This window comes from Oncorhynchus masou, chromosome 31, assembly GCF_036934945.1.
Source record: "Oncorhynchus masou masou isolate Uvic2021 chromosome 31, UVic_Omas_1.1, whole genome shotgun sequence".
Taxonomy (NCBI): Eukaryota; Metazoa; Chordata; class Actinopteri; order Salmoniformes; family Salmonidae; genus Oncorhynchus; species Oncorhynchus masou.
In genome coordinates, this window is record NC_088242.1 from 11666219 (window position 1) to 11689244 (window position 23026).

Below are 23026 nucleotides of genomic sequence, written 5' to 3' on the forward strand. Positions count from 1 at the left end.
GTTCAGACTTGTTTTATTAACTTGACCTATATTAATCGGGGTGGCAGGGTAGCCTAGTGGTTAAGTGCGATGGACTAGTAACCGGAAGGTTGCAAGTTCAAACCCCCCAGCTGACAAGGTCGTTCTGCCCCTGCCCACTTTTCCTAGGCCGTCATTGAAAATAAGAATTTGTTCTTAACTGACTTGCCTAGTTAAATAAAGGTAAAATTTAAAAAAAACTGATAGGATTGCTATCAACCTTACTGTCAAAGGGGAACACTCCTGCTTCTATTCATTGACGTTTGTCAAAGTGAGTTGAAATGTGTCCGTTTTTCTCTACCAGGCACAAATATGTCCACAACCTAGAATAGATGTTGAGTAATGTACGCGAAGGGAGTAGAGAACTCATTTTGACCTCTCCCTTTTTTTGCAGTTTCTCTCCCCAATCTTCCCCTAAGCACTTACTAATCTTAGAAACACATACTACAGCGCTCATCAGTTATTAGAGGGCCTCCATCAGAAGTGTTTCGACAAGCTGTCTGTTGTGGTGAATGTACCAGGGCATTCGTAATGTATTTCACACTCCCCTGCATTCCACTGGGAGGAGTTGACATACTATCTGTAACTCATACTCTCAAAATAAATGGCACCTAACTCACTCTGCAAGTTCTGAGTAAAGTATGATCTGTAAAATGCTATACACACATGCTGCCATCACACTGGGCACAGACATCAGTCTAACTTCTAGTTTTGATTTACATTTGGTGGAGTTGTCAACTACTGTGAATTCAACATGTCATTGGATTTAGGTTCAAAGTTTGGCAAAAGACAAATTCCCTTACATTCATGACTTTTGTTCAAATTAAATCAGTTTTACACGTTGAAATAAGATAGAAACATTGATTCAACCAGTTTTTGCCCAGTGTGATGTCTATTTGGAGACTTGTTTTTCTCCCAAATGGATCAATCCTGGTACGAGCAGAATGTGAATGGGTTTTATAAATAATTCACAGGAAATTACAAATCAACACCCAACATTTCTTGAACCAGGGTCATCAACACAAAATGATGTGAGGTAGTTGGCTATAAGATAACGCATAGTGTTATGAGTTAATGATTAATGAGAGTTCTTTAGAATACAGTCTGCTGCTAAAAAGTGTGATTTATTACTTCAATCTGCTTCACAGGTTCTTTAAAAAAACAAACACGTTTTTACATTAGCCTCCGTGGTCTGTATGGAGAAAACAGATGGGAAACTTGAGCCACCCTGTGGTTACTTCAAGAACTATAGACCACATTCACACTTGATACAGGGGTGGTTTTCGATATTGATTTTTTCCCCCCAAATGATACTAAAATATTCCCAACAATTAAATACCTTTGGATACACAGGAAATTGTTCTCTTAACTAAGCTTAAAATTCCAACAGACTGCTGATGTCATGATTATATATAAAACTTTATTGGATGGAATGACATTGGTATGTCTTCTTACAGCACAAAAAGTCATAAAGTTTTGACCAGTCACATTTCCAGAGTGCAGGATCGATGACAACGGTCACCACAGGTAACACAGGAAGCTTTGAGGAATTCCCATGGAACATCCCGAATCCTCATCACGCTTTGGCTCAGTTCCACAACATTCACGATAAATGAGTCTGCGGTTGAACAGAACCTTTCAAATCCAAACTGCCCAGTCCATAGAAAGAGTAAGGTTTGTACCTACACAGAGTGGAATAGGAATGAGACAACAGTCTTCAGAACATGCCAACCAGTTTGAATTTGCCCTCCTGTTTGTTGGGCACTACGTTGATGAAGGTCTTGTAGAGTACAGTTCCTGTGGGCAGCTTGGTGATGACCTTGAAGGTCTCAGAGCTGCGTGGGGCTGGAACATACACCTCCTTAGTGAACCTGACAATGCCGTCCTCCAGGGCATACAGGGTGTTGTTGGTTCCAATCCCCACCTGAGAGAGAAAGAGAGGTGGGGGGAGACAGAAAGAGGAGGGGGAAGAGAGATTAGTTGACAATCAACCAGCCACCTACAGACATTTGAAAACTTCCAGGGGTGTACTCACTAGGAACCAAACGAAACAGCGAGGGACCTAACTGAATTTGTCCTAATAGAAACATATAGTTCTTTGGAGTAAACAGTTTCTTTTGAAAAATGTTTTGCTAAGATGTCCGTCTAATGAATACACCCCAGGATATTAACAGTGACCGTGTGAAACCTTACATGTGCTCCTGGTTGCCACCTCATGAGCCTCTGTGTTGCTAGGATGTTGCCAGCATGGACAAAGTTCCCTGAAGATGGATGACAACAAAACAGAAGTGTTTGTTAGATAATGCAAACACGGTGTGTAGGATCTAATGTTGTCACGATACCAGTATCGCGATATCACGATACCTAATTTTCCATGGCAAAAAGAAAACAAAGCAGAATAAACACTTTGGACTTTCAAAAACAACTGTATGAAATAGTGTGACAAACTCAGCAAAAAAAGAAACATCCCTTTTTCAGGACCCTGTCTTTCAAATATAATTCGTAATAAATCCTAATTCCTTCACAGATCTTCCTTGTAAAGGGTTTGAACACCGTTTCCCATGCTTTTTCAATGAACCATAAACAATTAATGAACTTGCACCTGTGGAACGGTCATTAAGACACGACAGACGGTAGGCAATTAAGGACAGTTATGAAAACTTAGGACACTAAAGAGGCCTTTCTCCTGACTCTGAAAAACACCGAAAGAAAGACACCCAGGGTCCCTGCTCATCTGCGTGAATGTGCCTTAGGCATGCTGCAAGGAGACATGAGGACTGCAGATGTGGCCAGGGCAATACATTGCAATCTCCGTACTGTGAGACGCCTAAGACAGCATGACAGGGAGACAGGACGGGCAGCTGATCATCCTCGCAGTGGCAGACCACGTGTAACAAGACCTGCACAGGATCGGTACATCCGAACATCACACCTGCGGGACAGGTACAGGATGGCAACAACAACTGCCCGAGTTACACCAGGAACGCACAATCCCTCCATCAGTGCTCAGACTGTCCTCAATAGGCTGAGAGAGGCTGGACTGAGGGCTTGTAGGCCTGTTGTAAGGCAGGTCCTCACCGGCGACAACATTATCTATGAGCACTAACCCACCGTCGCTGGACCAGAAAGGACTGGCAAAAGGTGCTCTTTTCTGACGAGTCATGGTTTTGTCTCACCAGGGGTGATGGTCGGATTCACGTTTATCGTCGAAGGAATGGGCGTTACACCGAGGCCTGTACTCTGGAGCGGGATCGATTTGGAGGTGGAGGGTCCGTCATGGTCTGGGGCGGTGTGTCACAGCATCATCGGACTGAGTTTATTGTCATTTCAGGCAATCTCAACACTGTGCATTACAGGGAAGACTTCCTCCTCCCTCATGTGGTACCCTTCCTGCAGGCTCATCCTGACATGACCCACCAGCATGACAAAGTTAGTCACATGTATGTTAGTCACATGTCTGTGGAACTTGTTCAGCTTATGTCTCAGTTGTTGAATCTTGTTATGTTCATACAAATATTTACACATGTTAAGTTTGCTGAAAATAAACGAAGCTGACAGTGAGAGGACTTTTTTTTTTGCTGAGTTCAGTGTGAGACAGTGTGTGACATAGTGATATAGCTTGGAAAAGAAACACGTGATTCTGGGTGACAAAATCTGATGTTTTTTCCCCCAACATTAGGACTGATTTCCTCAAGAAGTGTAGTCCTATTCATGTTTTGTTTCCCTGCCTCGATACCTCTCGAGTATCACAATACTGGTATCGTGACTGCCCTAGTGGGGTGAAAGACATAACATGCACCTCAGAGATGTCAGAACTAAGCATACTGACAAATAAACAGCATTAACGTAGCTACCATCTGTTTTCTTGAAGCCATATCTGCGACCAGGGCTCTTTCCACCGATGTTCTTGCTGCTGCCGCCTGCCTTCTTGGACGCGAACCGCACCCAGTCCACGAGAGAGGACTGGCAAGGGAGCAGAAGACCTGCAATTTCATTGAGTTAACATTGTAGTTTGGAAACTTTGTAACAGTTGTAGCAAGGGGATACAATGACTGTCTGGCTTGTATAATGACAGTGGGCTGTTCAATGCCATTTGTGATGCTCATGCAATGCTAGCAACTTCTTTCCAATGTAGGTAGCTAGTTGTCGGATACACCAGTTGTAGTCCCGACATGACCAATCTCTCAGACTCAAGGCAGCATTCTGCCTTCTCCTTACAGTTCTCAGGCATTCGTTTCACCCACGACTGCCTCATGTGAACAACAATCGAAAACATATGGCCCTTAACTTTCATCGGCGAGAAACAATCCTTCAAATAAAAGACAGTTACTGTAGCAGTTGTGCACTGATCCACAGTTATGGAGCCGCCACCCGACGAAACGACACTTACTGAGTTACACTTACACACAGGTGTTCAGAGCATTCTAGATAGCTAATTAGAACAGGAGGTCGGCTCTTGGCTTCTGTCTGTTTTCTGTAAACAAGTACTGTAACATGGAGATATGGCCGTGTGGGAACACTAACCCTATCAAGGTATGTATCAATTCAACCTTAAAAAAATTATATTTTTAAACATACTGCAAGTGATGCATGTTAAGATCCCCCGACGCTCGGTTTTTACATTAACAAAACTTCCCCATACAGAAGACGCCTTCGTCCAATGACTTATGTATAATCTAATGGAACTGAGAGTCATGATCAAGAGCTAGACATGACCATGCAATCCAATCCCTCGGCAGCATGGCCACGCAATTATTACATATACAAAAACTGAAATGTTCAAATATCATTTTAAAATCAACATTTGTGATAGACAAGATAAGTCTAATAGAAGGGGCCCTGCTGTCCAGGGATTGGATAGCATGGTCATGTCGGGACTACACTAGTTATTGATAAGCCAAGGGGGCTTTACAGCCTCCCCTCCCTCCCCAATACCAGTTGAAGGTATTGAGCCCAGCTGGCTCACTGTGAATTACAATCTGGACGCTCTGTTAACATTTAGAAACCTTATTAACCATCGCTTGCGATACAGTTTTGGAAACATTTGGAACTTAATAATTTCAGCAAGAAAGAATTAGGGCTGGACGATATGGTCAAAATATCAGATCCCAGTATCTTTAAAAAAACTGACGGTATTTTATGTTTAACAATAAAAGTTCTACATTTGCTTTATGAGTAGTGCCTGACCGTACGGTGGCAACACATACATTCTAAATTATTTCAATGGGTCTTTCTCCATTCTGATTGTTTTATACTGTTCAATTCAACCAAAAAGCAGGGTTTTGGCTGCAGTAAGCCATCATTATAAATAAGAATTTGTTCTTAATTGACTTGCCTAGTTAAATAAAGCTTAAATAAAAAAATACATACAAAAGTTACACTTACTGTATGCAGGTGAGAAAAGTTGCACCAGGCTGTTTTCAATTACAACCTCCAGCAGAGGTATGTCACCTTGTGCTCACATTTCCATTTGACAATTCCATTTCATATTTTCAGCTGGAAGCAGGCGTTTGTCAAAACACAAACGGGTGCGAATCTGCTATGTGTAGCTTTTGTATTTGAACAATTCTCTTATATGAAAGTTATGTTCCCAAAACCATATTGCAAGCGAGGTGTATTTGCGTGTAGGCAGAGGGTCGGCGAGCCGGGCATAACCCTTAGGCGGCATATAGGTACGTGGAATGCCTCAATCTATTACACTTTTGCAATTTGAGTCATACGGGCAAGGAGTACACCAGCCGGTGATAGTGAGCTAACTAAATGCAGAACGAACTCGCCAGCAGATCCCGACCAGCTTGCTTACAGCTGCACAACATTCCTGTGTATCTCAATCCAGGGATGAGAAATGCATTTTATTGTCCCATTATCCTAACTATTACACTACTATACTAACTATTATACAGAAGATTACATTGTGTTAAATTTGGTTGGTGTAACAGTTAGGATAATGGAACAATTCGGAGTACAACGCCTTTCTCATCCCTGGAATGAGGTACATTTTTCGACCCATATCTCTCGCCGGCTCCACGGTGTCTTAATACTGTAAATACATGAATGCCGTCTGACCCTATTGCAGCTTTAAGCAAGCTGATGACAGAGAACGAGCGATTGGCTATTGTCATGCTAGCTTCAAAAACACGTTATCCAGCTAAATAGCTTTATAATAAATACGCGTCATTGGCGTATATTAGGTCTAAAGACGTGTTTCATAGAGGTTTTAATTAACGAAAATAAATTATGATTTGAATATTTTACCTGCTCTGGACTTGAACATCAAGGACGAGAGCGCAGCCATCTTGTTTTACTAGTTACCAGAACCGCAAAGTCAAAATGGTCTATATAATAACAATTCATGAAATCAAAAAGGAGTTTTTTTTGTCTTAATTTAAGGTTAGGCATAAGGTTAGCAGTGTGGTTAAGGTTTGGGTTAAAAACGTATTTTAAGGAAAATTGTAGAAATAGGCGGGGTTTAGCCGTGACCTTGTGTCACATCAAAACCCTCCCGTCAACCACCACACCCGCGGAACCAAAGTTGTAACGGCTTGCCAGTCGAGATAAATAGCGAATTACTTTTATTCTTTTGAAAATAAAATACATTATACAATAATGGTTTAATAACAATGTGAGTAGCTTTTTTTTTTTTTTTTACTTTGACAATATGTCGCCAACTATTAACGCTAGCTAATGTATTGGTAGCTAAACGTTACTGTAGCTTGCGAGGTTCGTGTTTTACCTCGGCAACATTTCTTAGCTAATGTAGCTAAATGTAATAGTATGCCATTAGCCCTGACTATAATATGTCGCCAATGTTACTGTTACAATAATTACTTACAAATTATGAACTATATAACTAGCTAGCTGCACGACAACGAACCCGTGTATATGGGCTAAGTATGGCATTATAGCCGAGAGACTTTCTTCGATTAGATTTAACGGCGGTTGGCATTACCGCCACCTACTAGACTGGAGTATAACTCCCTTATACATGAAAAAAAATCATTAAACAAATACCCTACCACCTAACACTACACTCACAAAAATTAATATATCAGTCCACTATTTAAATATATTTAGTCCTACTTCAGGCCAACAGTCTGAAATGATGGGACACCACCACTTAACACACCCCATAACTCTTCTGATGTCAAGTCTCGCACACCCAAATACCTCTCTGCAGCTGCCACCACAACCTCCATTTTCTGTGATTTACTTTCCATCCCAGCAGTACAGTTGATAACTATTGCTATAAATGCCAAAAATGCAATCTTACTGGAACGTATATCACTTGCTGGTTTATCCCTCTGTACTGGTACAGCTCTACTACTCCCACCACTCCTTTCAGGACCCCCCCCCCCCGACCCATCTTTCTGTGCTTTCTTCACTGCCTCAGCATATGACAACTTCTGCACGACTCTAACCCTGGAAATGTCAACCTGCCTCTCTCGCATGGGACATTTCTGATCCCCAGCACCATTGGCACTGCTACAATTAACACATACCACTACTTTCCCCAAGGCTTCACATTCCTTTGTCTCATGCCCTTCTGCACACTTCTCACACCTAGGAACCTCTCTCCTACACACTACTGCCACATGCCAATGAGCTTGACACCTGTAACAACGTAATGTATTTGGCACAAAATCTCATACAGGATAACTTATACATCCTAACAACACTTTGCCGGGCAAAGTCTCATCAAAAGTCAAAAGAACAGACAATGACTCTTCAGTTTCACCACTCACCACCCTGTCTGCGTCGCACAAAACGTTGAGCATCAAAACACCAGGAATCCGCCCCTTCAGTTGGTCAACTTTCACATTTACCCCTACCCCAGTAATCACTCCTTTCAATGGCACCCTTTTCTTGAGAGCAAAACCATTCACATCTTCACTTTTTTCAAAAACATCTTTATCCTGACCCTCGGTGCAAGCCTCTGGCTGTGAGAACTTCACCACACCTACCACCTCCGATACTTCGCCCTCATTCACTTCGTTCTCCTCAAATCTTCAATTCACTCTGCTTACACTTTCTACCATTCTTCTTTAACAAACCATCTCCCTTTTTTCTGCCATTTTTAACTGACTCAAGCTCACCCTCTCCCTCCCTCTCTCTCTCAGACCTCCTCTGCCTCTCTTTTTTCCTCCATTCCTCCTCCGTATTCCAAGTATAAGCCTCCTTATGATAATTATGATTCTTGCCTTGTCAAGGCACACCATTTAACAACCGGCGGTCACAATCTCCATACAATCAACATGAGCCCCTCGGGATGTAGCCCTCAAATCATATTTTATTGGTCACATACACGTATTTAACAGATGTTATTGCAGGTGTAGCAAAATATTTGTGTTCCTAGCTCCAACAGTGCAGTAGTTCTAACAATTCACAACAATACACACACACACACACATCTAAAAGTAAAAGAATGGAATTAAGAAATGTATAAATATTAGATTGACATTGCTCAGAGTGGCATAGACAAAAATACAGTAGAGTACAGTATATACACATATGAGATGAGTAAAGCAGTATGTAAACATATTTAAAGAGACTAGTGTTCCATTATTAAAGTGGCCAGTGATTTCAAGTCTATGTATATAGCGCAGCAGCCTCTAACGTGCAGGGTTGCGTAACTGGGTGGAAGCCAGCTAGTGATGGCTATTTAAGTCTGATGGCCTTGAGATAGAAGCTGTTTTTCAGTCTCTCGGTCCCGGCTTTGATGCACCTGTACTGACCTTGCTTTCTGGATGATAGCGGAGTGAACAGGCCGTAGCTCAGGTGGTTGATGTCCTTGATCATCTCTTTGGCCTTCCTGTGACATCGAGTGCTGTAGGTGTCCTGGAGGGCAGGTAGTTTGCCCCCAGTGATACGTTTGGCAGACCGCACCACCCTATGGAGAGCCCTGCGGTTGCGGGCGCTGCAGTTGCCGTACTAGGCGGTGATACAGCCCGACAGGATGCTCTCAAATGTGCATCCTGAGGTTGAAGAGGCGCTGTTGCGCCTTCTTCACCACACTGTCTGTGTGGGTGGACAATTTCAGATAGTCAGTGATGTGTACACCGAGGAACTTGAAGCTTTCCACCTCCTTCACTGCGATCCCATCAATGTGGATAGGGGCGTGCAGCCTCTGCTGTTTCCTGAAGTCCACAATCACCTACTTTGTTTTGTTGACATTGAGTGAGAGGTTATTTTCCTGGCACCTCTCTCCCAGGGCCCTCACCTCCTCCCTGTAGGCAGTCTCGTCATTGTTGGTAATCAGGGTAGGCCAGTGCATCCCACTTGTAAAAAAGCATCCTCAAGAGATCTGAAGCATGTTACTGACATTGTCCTCTAAAGCGGAACTACAACATCAGAATAACCCGATAGATGTTTCTCCAGGCTAATATGGCCAGAGACGAACGCCAATAAAGATGCATATGCTATACAAAATAGTATATGCCTTTTAGGCCGTCTCAAAGTAGAACATAATAGATTGCAAATTAAATATGTATGTCCAATGGTACCAGCAATATAACACCATCCTTCTGATTTTAGCCAGCTTTGTCCATCATCTGTCTGAAACCGGAGCCACCATGGGCAGCTACAGTGACTCCACCAGTGTCCTGGACGAGGATCTCCCTGTGTATGACTTCCTGCAGCCCGGCCGTAGCCTCAGCCGAGCCTCCCAGAACCACATAGACCAACCAAACCTGGTGGTCCTGGACAGCTCCGATATAGAGATCCCCATCTCCTCCTCCCCTGTCTCCGCCTCAGAGGGAGTGGTAGGGAGGCTGTGGGCAATAGGGGGTTTGGGTGCAGGGATGGGGTGGCTGATGTTATGATGATCAGTAGTGTTGATGAGGAAGCGGAGACTCAAACAAAGATAGGAGGGTGTGGAGCCTACATACTCCACTCTCAGGAATGGACAGGACAACCATCCCTCTTCCCCTGACCCCCCTAGTGGTTTAGGCCTGTTGGCACCGAATGGTTACGCAGAGTCCAAACCTCTATTCACCTCATACCAGAGCCTAAACATTCACCGTAGGATGGAGGAAGGTGGAGGTGAAGGACCAGACTGGAATGACCGAGGCAGGCATCAGAGGCATCTCTCCCTCAGCTATGGCCCCTGCCAAAGCTCTTCTCCAGGGCTGGGAGCACCTCCAGCTCCCCTGCTAAGAGGAAGCCCTCCAAGAGGACTGCTGAGAAGATCCAGGCTTCCAGAGAGAAGGCGCTGAGGAGGAGGGAGGCCCTGGAGAGATAGCAGGGGGAAAAGGAGGCGCGGAGGCTAGAGCAGGAGAGGCAGAAGACAGAGAAGGCCCTGGCGGAGGCTGTGAAAGCACTGCGACCAGAGGAGTGTATCAAACACATCAAATCAAATCAAATTTATTTATATAGCCCTTCGTACATCAGCTGATATCTCAAAGTGCTGTACAGAAACCCAGCCTAAAACCCCAAACAGCAAGCAATGCAGGTGTAGAAGCACGGTGGCTAGGAAAAACTCCCTAGAAAAGCCAAAACCTAGGAAGAAACCTAGAGAGGAACCAGGCTATGTGGGGTGGCCAGTCCTCTTCTGGCTGTGCCGGGTAGAGATTATAACAGAACATGGCCAAGATGTTCAAATGTTCATAAATGACCAGCATGGTCGAATAATAATAAGGCAGAACAGTTGAAACTGGAGCAGCAGCACGGCCAGGTGGACTGGGGACAGCAAGGAGTCATCATGTCAAGTAGTCCTGGGGCATGGTCCTAGGGCTCAGGTCAGTTGAAACTGGAGCAGCAGCACGGCCAGGTGGACTGGGGACAGCAAGGAGTCATCATGTCAGGTAGTCCTGGGGCATGGTCCTAGGGCTCAGGTCCTCCGAGAGAGAGAAGGAGAGAATTAGAGAACGCACACTTAGATTCACACAGGACACCGAATTGGACAGGAGAAGTACTCCAGATATAACAAACTGACCCCAGCCCCCCGACACATAAACTACTGCAGCATAAATACTGGAGGCTGAGACAGGAGGGGTCAGGAGACACTGTGGCCCCACCCGAGGACACCCCCGGACAGGGCCAAACAGGAAGGATATAACCCCACCCACTTTGCCAAAGCACAGCCCCCACACCACTGGAGGGATATCTTCAACCACCAACTTACCATCCTGAGACAAAGCTGAGTATAGCCCGCAAAGATCTCCGCCACGGCACAACAAAAGGGGGGGGGCGCCAACCCAGACAGGATGACCACATCAGTGAATCAACCCACTCAGGTGACGCACCCCCTCCAGGGACGGCATGAGAGAGCCCCAGCAAGCCAGTGACTCAGCCCCTGTAATAGGGTTAGAGGCAGAGAATCCCAGTGGAAACACATAGTGGTAGCTGTGGATCCAGGTGAGTGGAATAGAGGCCGTGGCTGTGGATCCAGGTGGGTGGAAGAGAGGCCGTGGCTGTGGATCCAGGTGGGTGGAAGAAAGGCCGTGGCTGTGGATCCAGGTGGGTGGAAGAGAGGCCGTGGCTGTGGATCCAGGTGGGTGGAAGAGAGGCCGTGGCTGTGGATCCAGGTGGGTGGAAGAGAGGCCGTGGCTGTGGATCCAGGTGGGTGGAAGAGAGGCCGTGGCTGTGGATCCAGGTGGGTGGAAGAGAGGCCGTGGCTCCATTCCCTACGTTTCTCCCCGGAATATACACTTGTAAACAAAGGCTCCACAGAGGAGTTTCCACCATATTTTAGTAGTTTCACATTTCTACCATGTGTGTGTATCCGAGGCCCACACAGTGATGCAAGTACATGTTGATGACTTCATCAACCTGATCCACAGCTACAATATCTGTGCAGGGCGGTTTGATTCCACTTCGTGTTTCTGCTGACGAGCTGGAATGTGCACGTTGGGGAGCAATGTCAGCAGTTAATGGCCATAGGTTTATTCACACACACAAGCCACATGCAAACTGTTGTGTGCCATTGGATTTATGTACACCAATATGCTTTAAAATCCAGCCCGTGGGTGGTTTAGAGTAAAACCAGATATTTCTTTAGCGGTGGGAAAATTAACTCGATACATTGTTTGTATAGCTAAATAAACCTAATATAAAAGCTAGGTTTTAGCTAAAGTTTAAACTGTTTCAGGTCTCCACTAGTTATTTGACATTGTTCAAATATGTTATTTTCCACACAAGCTCAGCCATCCACATAGAGATGTATGTGCAATTATTGAACTGTGAACATTTTCACACTGTGAGAAATTTTACAACACGACTTCACAATCTGAACATGATTGGGAACATTTTCAAGCTGGGAAGATTTTTTACATGACATAAGGCGAAGCCATTCACCTTGGCAACCAAATGAGTTTGTTGTACCCGGTCACAACTATATTTTTATGGTCACACAAAGTAGTCACCTTTGAATTTAAAATTAGTAGCCTAGAAATTATTTACATGCCCCAGTTGCATTTGCAACCAAATACATTTTTACATGTGCGAATTCATTATAAATGAATTAACGGTTTAGTCTAAAGATTTGAGCAAGGCTTTTTTGTTTGTTTTACTTGTTTTACTTATTGTCAAGGTGGGTTTCTGCTAGTTGAGTATATTTAGGAATACAAAAAGAAATAACAGCTTGTTTTGCTTTTAGACTCCAGAAGCCCCAGAGCCAAAAGAAACAAGCAGCAAGAAAGGGGGCGGGGAAAAAGAAGAGGAAGAAAGATGGAGGTGAGGCACTGCCCTCGCAAGGTTTCTCGGTTGAGGAGGTGGGTTGGTGCGCGATGAGACAAGGACACCCCTACCGACCAAGCCCTCCCTAACCCGGACGACGCTCGGCCAATTGTGCGTCGCCCCACAGACCTCCCGGTCGCAGCCGGTTACGACAGAGCCTGGGCGCGAACCCAGGGACTCTGATGGCACAGCTGGCGCTGCAGTACAGCGCCCTTAACCACTGCGACCACCCGGGAGGCCCCTCACAAAATAATTTACAGTCATTTGATAATATAGTGGAAGGGATTATTTTTGCAAATACTATAGGAGCTAGTTTTGAGTCTTTGATAACAACTCAACTATGGGCCATTCTGGATCCGACTTACTTGAGCCACGAAAGGACTTGGGGAACCTGTTTAACCATGATTAACATACCTGTATGCACTTGTTCACTCCCATGTCCACTTGTATGGAGTATGTAGTAGGACACTTATGTGACACCTGGTCCAATAGCCTTCCCCAAGGAGGGCGGGGGGGGTGGGGGGGTCCAGGTGCATTTCCTGTCCACCTGGAAGGAAACCAGCTTCCCCATCCCAAACCTAACCTTAACCATTCAGGTAGGCAACAGAAAACAGACCTTAGATCAGTGTTTAGGGGCAACTTCCTCCTTCTCCTCCCGTGTCAGAGCAAGGCATTCTGGGTACAGTCGGATACCTGGAATGGTGCGTTTTGATTTGAAGAAGGTTCCCCTGGCCTGTGGCTGCTATAGAAGAAGGTTCCCCTGGCCTGTGGCTGCTATAGAAGAAGGTTCCCCTGGCCTGTGGCTGCTATAGAAGAAGGTTCCCCTGGCCTGTGGCTGCTATAGAAGAAGGTTCCCCTGGCCTGTGGCTGCTATAGAAGAAGGTTCCCCTGGCCTGTGGCTGCTATAGAAGAAGGTTCCCCTGGCCTGTGGCTGCTATAGAAGAAGGTTTTCCATTGATTCAATAAACTGAGGCATGCCACAATGCTCCATTCTCACAGACACATCTCTGCAAAAACTACAGAGACAATCCTCCAGCTTAAAGGCATTTATTGATGTTGACAGTCCTTGAGCAGAGATGTAGCGTTACAAAAATGAATGCAGCCAACTTGCCCCACATGGAAGACACAGGATTACTCCATATTTACAGCCTCACTGCACATGCTCAGACTGCCCCAACCAACCACAGATACCATTTATATTATGATCTGATTGGCTCAAATTCTGGCCAATACCTGGCTCTGATTGGCAGTTGGACTCTATTTAAAAAAAAAAAAGAATAATATTTTACCCCTTTTGCTTCCCAATTTCGTGATATCCAATTGGTCGTTAAAGTTTTGTCCCATCGCTGCAACTCGCATACGGACACGGGAGAGGCTAAGGTGGACAGCCATGCGTCCTCCGAAACATGACCCTGCCAAGCCGCACTGCTTCTTGACACACTGCCCGCTTAACCCAGAAGCCAGCCGCACCAATGTGTTGGAAAAAACACTGTGCAACTGACGACCGAGGAGTCGCTAGAGCGCAATGGGACAAGGACATCCCCATCCGGCCAAACCCTCCCCTAACCCGGACGACGCTGGGCCAATTGTGCGCCGCCTCATGGGTATCCTGTCACAGCCAGGGATCTAACCCAGATCTGTAGTGACGCCTCTAGCACTGCAGTGCCTTAGACCGCTGCGCCACTCGGGAGGCCCAGTTGGACTCTTAAGACTATTGCCCAATCCCAAATCAACCCCTACCCTTTACGTCCTGCGCACCTGTGTAGATATGAAAGGAATGGACAGGTGTGGTATATATATTGTATCTTGACCTTGCCCTGTGATGGGGAAGTTTGAGTTTCCACCATATTGAATACACTTATCCAGACCTTTCAGATCTACCGTGCCTAGGGGGTAGTAGGGGCTGGGGGTTGACTTGGGAGTGTGCACATGAGTCACAGGGAAAGTCTCCAATCACACCCTATTCCCTTTTTAATAGTGCACTACTTTGCAACAGAGTCCCACACTTTAGGGAACTAGGGTGTGAGACTAGGGTGTGAGTAACTTGTGACGCAGACAGCCACTGGTTAAAAAGAGAGCATACAAAACAGAGGAAACCAGGAGCGACGAAAGGACAATTCCATAGGAATTTAAGCTGGTCGTCTATCTTTCTTTTTTTTCTCGTCAGTCCTACCTTCCTTCCTGACTCAGTTTTCTAACGTTTCCACAGGTTCCGTTGCCGTGGGTGCGACGCCGAGCGGTTCGAGGAAATGCGGCGCCAGAGAGGTTAGTTTCTGCAGCAGCTCTCTGGCTCTGATATCAACTTCCTGTACCAGCTCTCTGACCCTCACATCTATTTCCTGTTCCCGGATCCAGGATAGGCCGTCATCCACAGCAATGTTGATTGGCGCGCACACTGCCTCCTCCTTTAGCCCGGTCAGATGACATACCCCGACAACTCCAGCCAATCCCAGCAGCACCAGGAGGAGGAGCTTAAAAAGCACGCCAATGAGAGAACGTCTTTGGGTTTTAGGGGTGGATTCAGCTGCTGCTTTCTTATCTGGAGAGAGAGAAGTGAGTAAGTGATGTTCGCTGTATAGTCAACACGTGCACTGCACAACTGCATTAAAGACAACCTGGAACGCGCCCATTACATACCTGCTGCCATCTGTCCATTCCGCTTCTTCTTCTCCTCCTTTCTCTTATTCTTCTGTTCCTGGACAGCTAAGGCAGCCATGTGAGCGTTGTACTCCTTCCTCTTCCTCTCCTTCCCCTCTGCCTTCTCTCGTTTACGAGCCTCCCTCTCTTTCGCCTCCCTCTCTCTCTGTTTCGTCTCTTTCTTCTTTTCCAGTTCTAATGCCATGGAAGAAAGAAAAAAGATGAACATAAGTTTTGATACGTTCACTCTGTGTTCTTAATGTGTTGTACACTCTCCTGCAGCTTCCATTAACATGTTTGTTGTCTCATTCAATGATTGCCCAGTGGGGAATAATAATGTTTATTGAATTTAATCAAATTCCTAGCTATAATCATGGCAAGCTAGATATTACTGACTATCAGCTGCTCTGAGCGAACAATGCTAAAACACTATGAAATATCACGAGTGAACCCATAGTGAGACGTATGCAGCAGGGACTCCAGACATTCACAGATTACAGAGGGAATACCAGCAACGTCGCGGACACCGACGTCTTGCCCTTGGACAAGCTAAACACCTTCTTCGCCCGCTTTGAGGATAATACAGTGCCACCAACGCTGGACACTCCCGAGTTCTGTGGGCTCTCCTTCTCCGTGGCCGACGTGAGTAAGACATATTAACCACGTGATAACCCCCGCAAGACTCCCGGCCCAGACAGCATCCCTAGCCGCGTCCTCAGAGCATGCAGAGACCAGCTGGCTGGAGTGTTTACGGACATATTCAATCTCTCCCTTCCCCGGGCTGCCTTCCACCCTTATTTCGAGATGTCCACTATTGTTCCTGTACCCAAGAATGCAAAGGTAACTGAATGAAATGACTATCGACCGGTAGCACTCACTTCTGTCATCATGAAGTGCATTAAGAGGCTAGTTAAGGATCATATCACCTTACTTGACACCCTAGACCAGTGGTTCCCAAACGTTTTATAGTCCCGTACCCCTTCAAACATTCAACCTCCAGCTGCATACCCCCTCTAGCACCAGGGTCAACGCACTCTCAAATGTTGTTTTTTGCCAACATTGTAAGCCTGCCACACACACACTATACGATACATTTATTAAACATAAGAATGAGTGAGAGTTTGTGTCACAACCCGGCTCGTGGGAAGTGACAAAGAGCTCTTATAGGACCAGGGCACAAATAATAATATAATAATCAATATTTTAGCTCTTTAGTTAGCTGAATTTTGTTCATCAACAATTGTGAATAACTCACCACAGGTTAATGAGAAGGGTGTGCTTGAAAGGATGCACATAACTCTACAATGTTGTGTTGTATTGGAGAGAGTCTCAGTCTTAAATCATTTTCCACACACAGTCTGTGCTTGTATTAGTTTTCATGCTAGTGAGGGCCAAGAATCTACTCTCACAGAGGTACATGGTTGCAAAGGGCATCAGTGTCTTCCCAGCACAATTTGCCAAGGCAGGATACACTGAGTGCAGCCCTATCCAGAAATCTGGCAGTGGCTTCTGATTAAATTCAATTTTCACAGAACCGCTTGTTGCAATTCCAATGAGGCTCACTTTTTCAGATATCGGTACAGGGACTGGAGGCAGGGCATGAAAGGGATAACGAATCCAGTTGTTTGTGTCGTCCGTTTTCGGGAAAGTACCTGCGTAAATTGCGCACCCAGCTCACTCAGATGCATCGCTATATCCCGTTTGACATTGTCTGTAAGCTTGAGTTCATTTGCACACAAAAAATGATGGAAAGCCCTGTGTGTTGCCCTTGTTAATGCAGACAGAGAAGAGCTCCAACTTCTTAATCATAAGCCTCAATTTTGTCCCGCACATTGAATATAGTTGCAGAGAGTCCCTGTAATACTAGATTCAGATCATTCAGGTGATAAAAACATCACCCAGATAGGCCAGTTGTGTGAGAAACTCATCATGCAAGCGGTCAGACAAGTGAAAATTATGGTCAGTAAAGTAAACTTTAAGCACTTCTTTCAATTCAAAAAAAGCATGTCAATACTTTGTCCCTTGATAACCAGCGCACTTCTGTATGTTGTAAAAGCGTTACATGGTCGCTGCCCATATCATTGCATAATGCAGAAAATACACGAGAGTTCAATGGCCTTGCTTTAATTAACAAAGTTAACCATTTTCACTGTCGTGTCCAAAACGTCTTTCAAGCTGTCAGGTATTCCCCTGGCAGCAGAGCCTCTTGGTGGATGCTGCAGTGAACCCAAGTGGCATCGGGAGCAACTGCTTGCACGCGCGTTACCACTCCACTATATCTCCCTGTCATGGCTTTTGCTCCATCAGTACAGATACCAACACATCTTGACCACCAAAGTCCATTTATGTCACAAAGCTGTCCAGTACTTAAATATCCTCTCATGTTGTCCTGGTTTCCAGTCATTTGCAGAAGAAAATGTCTTTCCTAATTGAACCCCAGGAGCTGTGCCAGGCCCGCCTCATCTGTTGACTCATCCAGTTGTAGTGCATATAATTCACTGGCTTGTATGCGAAGCAGTAATTGTTTCAAAACATCTCTTGCCACGTCACTGATGAGTCGTGAAACAGTGTTTGTTTGATGAAGACATTGTACAGTTTTTTGGGGCTTTTCCCCCAGCATTGTCCCAGCCATATCCACAGCAGCAGGAAGAATTAAGTCCTCCACAATAGTATGAGGCTTGCCTGTTCTAGCCACTCAGTAGCTCGCCATATAAGAGGCTTCTAGTCCCTTCTTATTAATGGTATCTGTTGCTTTTACACGTCTTACTACTCAAAAGTTGTCTTTATTCTCGCTCCAAAAACTCCCGTGGCTTATTTTTCAAATAGTTATGTTTAGTTTCTAAATGTCTGTGCAAGAGTAAAGGTTTCCCCGCGAGATAGTAACGGTTAATGTGATTGGTTGTTAATTATTTGACTAGGCTACCTGTATTTGACATTGTTTTGTTATTTCGCTGAACACTAGATGGTTTAATTTTATTTTTGGCAGTGAAACGAGGCTACTCAGGAGAAGAAAAAAAAATCTCACCCAAATGCATAGCCCCGTTGGAAAATATAAATGTACTGTTTGAAAATGTGAAGAATGTGAATCACATTTGTATTTGGCGTACCGCCGATGGCATTGCGTGAAACAAGGCTAGTTTGGGAATACCTGCCCTAGACCGCCCCAATAGAGCCACGGATGATGTCATCGCACTGCAAGAATGCTAATCATTGACTATAACTCAGCCTTCAACACCAGAGTACCCTCCAAGCTCATGAATAAGCTCAGGGCCCTGGGTCTGACCCCGCCCTGTGCAACTGGGTCCTGAACTTCCTGACAGGCCGCCCTCAGGTGCTGAAGATGGGAAACAACACCTGTAACCACCATGATCCTCAACACAGGGGCCCCACATGGGTGCATGCTCAGCCCCCTCCTGTACTCCCTGTTCACCCATGACTGCGTAGCTACGCACGCGTCCAACTCAATCATCAAGTCTGCAGACGACACGACAGTAGTAGGCCTGATTACCAACAACCACAAGACAGCCTACAGGGAGGAGGTGAGGGCCCTGACGGATGATGCCAGGACAATAACCTCTCCCTCAACGCCCACAAAACGAAAGAACAGATTGTGGAACTTCAGGAGACAGCAAAGGGAGCATGCCCCTATCCACATCGACGGGGCCGCAGTGGAGAAGGTAAAAAGCTTCAAGTTCCTCTGCGTACCAATCACTGACTATTTGAAAATGGTCCACCCGCATAGTGTGGTAAAGAAGGCGCAACAGAAAAATGCCACAGGCACTATTTGATGTGTGGGGACATTTCACTGCAGCTAATGCCCTATGTACATAGACATGGAACACTAACAATAGAACACTGGTCACTTAAATAATGATAACATACTGTTCAAAATGTATATATTGTATTCTAGTCAATACCATCCTATTCAACTATTACTGTACATATACTATTCTATCCACGTATTCTTCAGATATACTACATATTATATCCACATACTGTCCATAATGTCTATACAGCCTACCACACACACACACACACACACACACATATACATATTTATACTCCAGACTACGACATTGCTCATCCTAATATTTCTTAATTCCATTCTTTTACTTTTAGATTTGTGTGTATTGTTAGATATTACTGCACTGTTGGAGCTCAGAACACAAGCATTTCGCTACACCTGCAATAACATCTGCTAAATGTGTATGCGACCAATAGCATTTTATTTCATAGCTTCTAGCAATCCTAGGCTATATGGGGAAAAGTGGCACCCTTTTCCCCCATATAGTGCACTACTTTTGATTAGAGCCCTATGCTTTGGTCAAAAGTACTGCACTACAGAGGGAAAAGGGCGCCATGTTGGACGCAGCCCCAGGAGGAGCCCAATGACTGACCACTGGCAACGGTATCGTAGTACCTACCTTTGTCCTTTAGGAGGCGCCGCTCCCTCTCTTTGTCTACCTCTTCCTGAAGGATCCTCATGTGCTGGAGAACCTACAATCACATTGTAGTTGAAATTACACTGCACCATGCTAGAACCCAACAAACCTCTAGTCCATCTCAACGTCTCCTTCCTCTCTCTATCCTCCTGAGTGGCGCACCAGTCTGCATCTCAGGGCTAAAGGCATCACTACAGACCCTGGTTCAATTCCAGGCTGTATCACAACTGGCCATGATTGGGAGCCCCATAGGGCAGTGCACAATTGGTTTGGCCGGGGTAGGCCGTCATTGTAAATAAGAGTTTGTTCTTAACTGACTTGCCTAGTTAAATAAAAATGTAATCTCTTATGAAGAAACTTTATTATCAACTTCCATTGTCCTCCAAGAGTTGCTGAATCTCCTCAACTTCCCTCTGCCTACCTTCATCCCAGTCTTACCTTGGCAGCACATTGTTTACACTGTTTCTCATCCAGACAGTCTCCTGCAGCCTTGGCCAGGTTGATTTCCAGAGGGTTGTCCTTCAGATCCAGCCACTTCAGGTTCTGCGGACACAAACACACAGACAAAGGGGGAAAAAGAAGACTGTTGAGACTGTGTGAAGTGTTTTCTGTCTCCAGCCTCCATCCATATGCCACTGTGGTCGTGTTGAGTTCACCCATATTACCCAGCTCAAAGATAACCGGCTAATTGTAGAGTTTACTGTGTAGTCTTGGTGACGAAAGGCACATATGTTTTTAAAACTGTCTAACAATAGAATTTTCAGATTGTCGTAAAAGGTTAACGGAGTACAGTTAGCCTTTCGTACTGTTGATGGTTGGATTCAACGTGTATTCCTATCTCATTCACACAGCGTAACACATTTTTCAGATTAATATCTGTGTCCACCAAAAATAAATGAACAGTAAATATTGCTATATATTATAGAATTAAGCAGATGACCATATTAATTAATAATAGTAGTAAAATGCCAGGAGAATACTGGGACTTTTGGGACCCAGGGGGTGAATACATTTGAGCTGTCTGTACGCTGATGTTTGGGAAATGTCTATTTTTCCTCTATTCCATGAGAAGTATCATCACGAACTCATTTTGCCAAGTCAGCAGTATTTCCATACACCCACGCATTAAGACCACTTATTTGGGACTCGTAATTGCTCTGAATAAATTCACTCTAGTTCCAGGTAGAACTAGTGTTCCAGGAGAGCCTCGGAGGGGAACTAACTACTATACCCAGGCAGATCTTGGCCAGCAGCATACCATCCTGCATCACACTGCTGGCTTGTCTTTGAAGCTAAGCAGGTTTGGTCCTGGTCAGTCCCTGGATGGGAGACCAGATGCTGCTAGTAGTGTTGTTGGAGGGGCAGTAGGAGGCACTCTTTCCTCTGCTCTAAAAACATCCCAATGGCCCAGGGCAGTGATTGGGGACATTGACCTGTGTAGGGTGCTGTCTTTCAGATGGGATGTTAAATGAGTGTCCTGACTCTATGGTCACTAACAATCTAATGGCACTTATTGTAGGGGTGTGGCCACCTAATCCTCCCCAGCTTCCAATTGGCTTATTACTATTTCCAGGTCATTGAGAACATGTTCTCAGCTAACTTACCTGGTTAAAAAAAAAAGTTACATGGGTGCCAATGGTGAAGCATGCCAACTCCTTTGTTTTCTAATTAAATAGTGGGCAGATCTTTGTCTGGTTAATGACTTCAGTAGTTAAACACCATTTAGTATCATGAGGTCCCTGGCAATTCCCAGTTCTAGTGTGTGTATTACCTACCTTGAGCTGTGAGAAGCTGACCGGCAGAATGGTCAGCTTGTTGTTGTACAGATCCAGGTGTTGCAGGTTGCCAAGGCGACCCAGATCATCAGGTAGAACAGTCAGCTGGTTCTTACTGAGGTCCACCTTGACCAGGTGGCTCAGGCTGCAGAACTCCAGCTGGACACACACACAGTTATGTACAGTCTGTAATACTCATCTCTCTCCCCTCCTACAGCAACATTCCGCCGTGGCTTCTATGATCCACAGGCAGGAGAAAGTGGAATGTCTGCACAAGTTCAACGTTCAGAGGAAACTCAAGGTACACTAGTGCTAACTCTTACACCCCTCTACCCATATACCTCTTGTTAATATAATGTAGTACAATTCCTTGACCATCTGGCTGGGTTGGCTACCAGAATATCTACTTTAAAGACATTAGCCACTTGTCTTCAGAGGAGAGCAACACTGTGAGCAGGATTTTGTTCCAGTCCAGCACTAACACAACTGACCGAACTGAAGATTGCGGTGACCAGTGTTTGGCTTTAAGGATGGGGTCATTCAAGGTTACTCACAGGCAGGGAGGTGATGTTGTTGCAGGACAGATCCAGGACTGTAACTTTCGGGAAGGCAGCCTGAAAGCGCACACATAACAGTATGACAACAAGACTACTGCCTATAATACATGGCGTTATAAACAGTAATGTGGTGTGAGTGTGTCGTTGTTGGCCTACCAGTTCTTTAACAGGGACTTCAGTGAGGTTACAGAGGCTCAGATCCATCTCGTTGCCATCGACTTTGTCCTTCAGATTCAACACCTTGTTTTTATTCATCCTGAGTTTTGGGTGGGGGGCTGGGGGAGAATACAAATGAAAGTTTCTGTTTTCACAGTCAAACACAATAGAAAAGCTAACTGACATGTTGACTACCATGGTTTGCTATCTGTATGTAGCCTATCTAGACAAAACAAATTGAGGAGGCATATAGGAGCTAGCTACTGTAAGATACGTTGTTCCAACCTTATTTTAATGTCATTGCAATTACTTAGTAACTAAGCTGACTAGCTAACGTTACACTTTGTTTCTCTTCTAGCGTGCGACAGTTTCTACGTTGGCAGCTAACGTGGTGACAGCGCAGCAAAGTAACCTTTTCTTGGTACAGTAACGTTAGTGAAAGTACTTACCTGTTTCACTGAGAAATCACCACCGTTTACAAACGTCTCAGACCTTCTATTCCTACTAATAAATACTACAATAATGGCTACTTTATAGACAATTGTCAAAATAGTCGTAGCATGCAATTATATCGCAGACAAATATATTGTGTGTAAAGCAGCGAGGCTGCAGTAAATTCTTACAATGAAAGTCCACGTCATTGATAGAAAGATACAGTTGTGCCAATGACGCGATATTTCAGAGCATATCGCCACCTACAGCTTGGAGGAGCAACTGGCAAGATACTCTCTCTCACACACACATACACGCACTGGAAGGTCTTTCAGTT

The 23026-nt window shown here is 45.0% G+C and overlaps 2 protein-coding genes and 1 pseudogene across 2 annotated transcripts; 1 reads left to right on the forward strand and 2 right to left on the reverse strand.

Annotated features, from left to right (window-relative positions):
* Positions 1-1123: 1123 nt before the first annotated feature.
* Positions 1124-6502, reverse strand: LOC135523414 (large ribosomal subunit protein bL27m-like). The gene is made up of 4 exons (XM_064950065.1): positions 6274-6502; positions 3873-4001; positions 2212-2279; positions 1124-1942 (listed from the first exon to the last, which is right to left on the reverse strand). The coding sequence occupies exons 1-4, from the start codon at positions 6311-6313 to the stop codon at positions 1736-1738; spliced, it is 444 nt and encodes a 147-aa protein (XP_064806137.1). The 5' UTR covers positions 6314-6502; the 3' UTR covers positions 1124-1735.
* A 3085-nt stretch (positions 6503-9587) lies between these two features.
* On the forward strand, positions 9588-11844 carry LOC135525356 (crossover junction endonuclease EME1-like; annotated as a pseudogene).
* Positions 11845-13721: 1877 nt separating this feature from the next.
* On the reverse strand, positions 13722-22905 carry LOC135523412 (leucine-rich repeat-containing protein 59-like). The gene is made up of 8 exons (XM_064950064.1): positions 22707-22905; positions 22258-22376; positions 22099-22158; positions 21545-21703; positions 20208-20312; positions 19752-19824; positions 15328-15522; positions 13722-15229 (listed from the first exon to the last, which is right to left on the reverse strand). Exons 2-8 carry the CDS (start codon positions 22354-22356, stop codon positions 14877-14879), a joined length of 1044 nt encoding a protein of 347 aa, XP_064806136.1. The 5' UTR covers positions 22357-22376; positions 22707-22905; the 3' UTR covers positions 13722-14876.
* Positions 22906-23026: the final 121 nt, after the last annotated feature.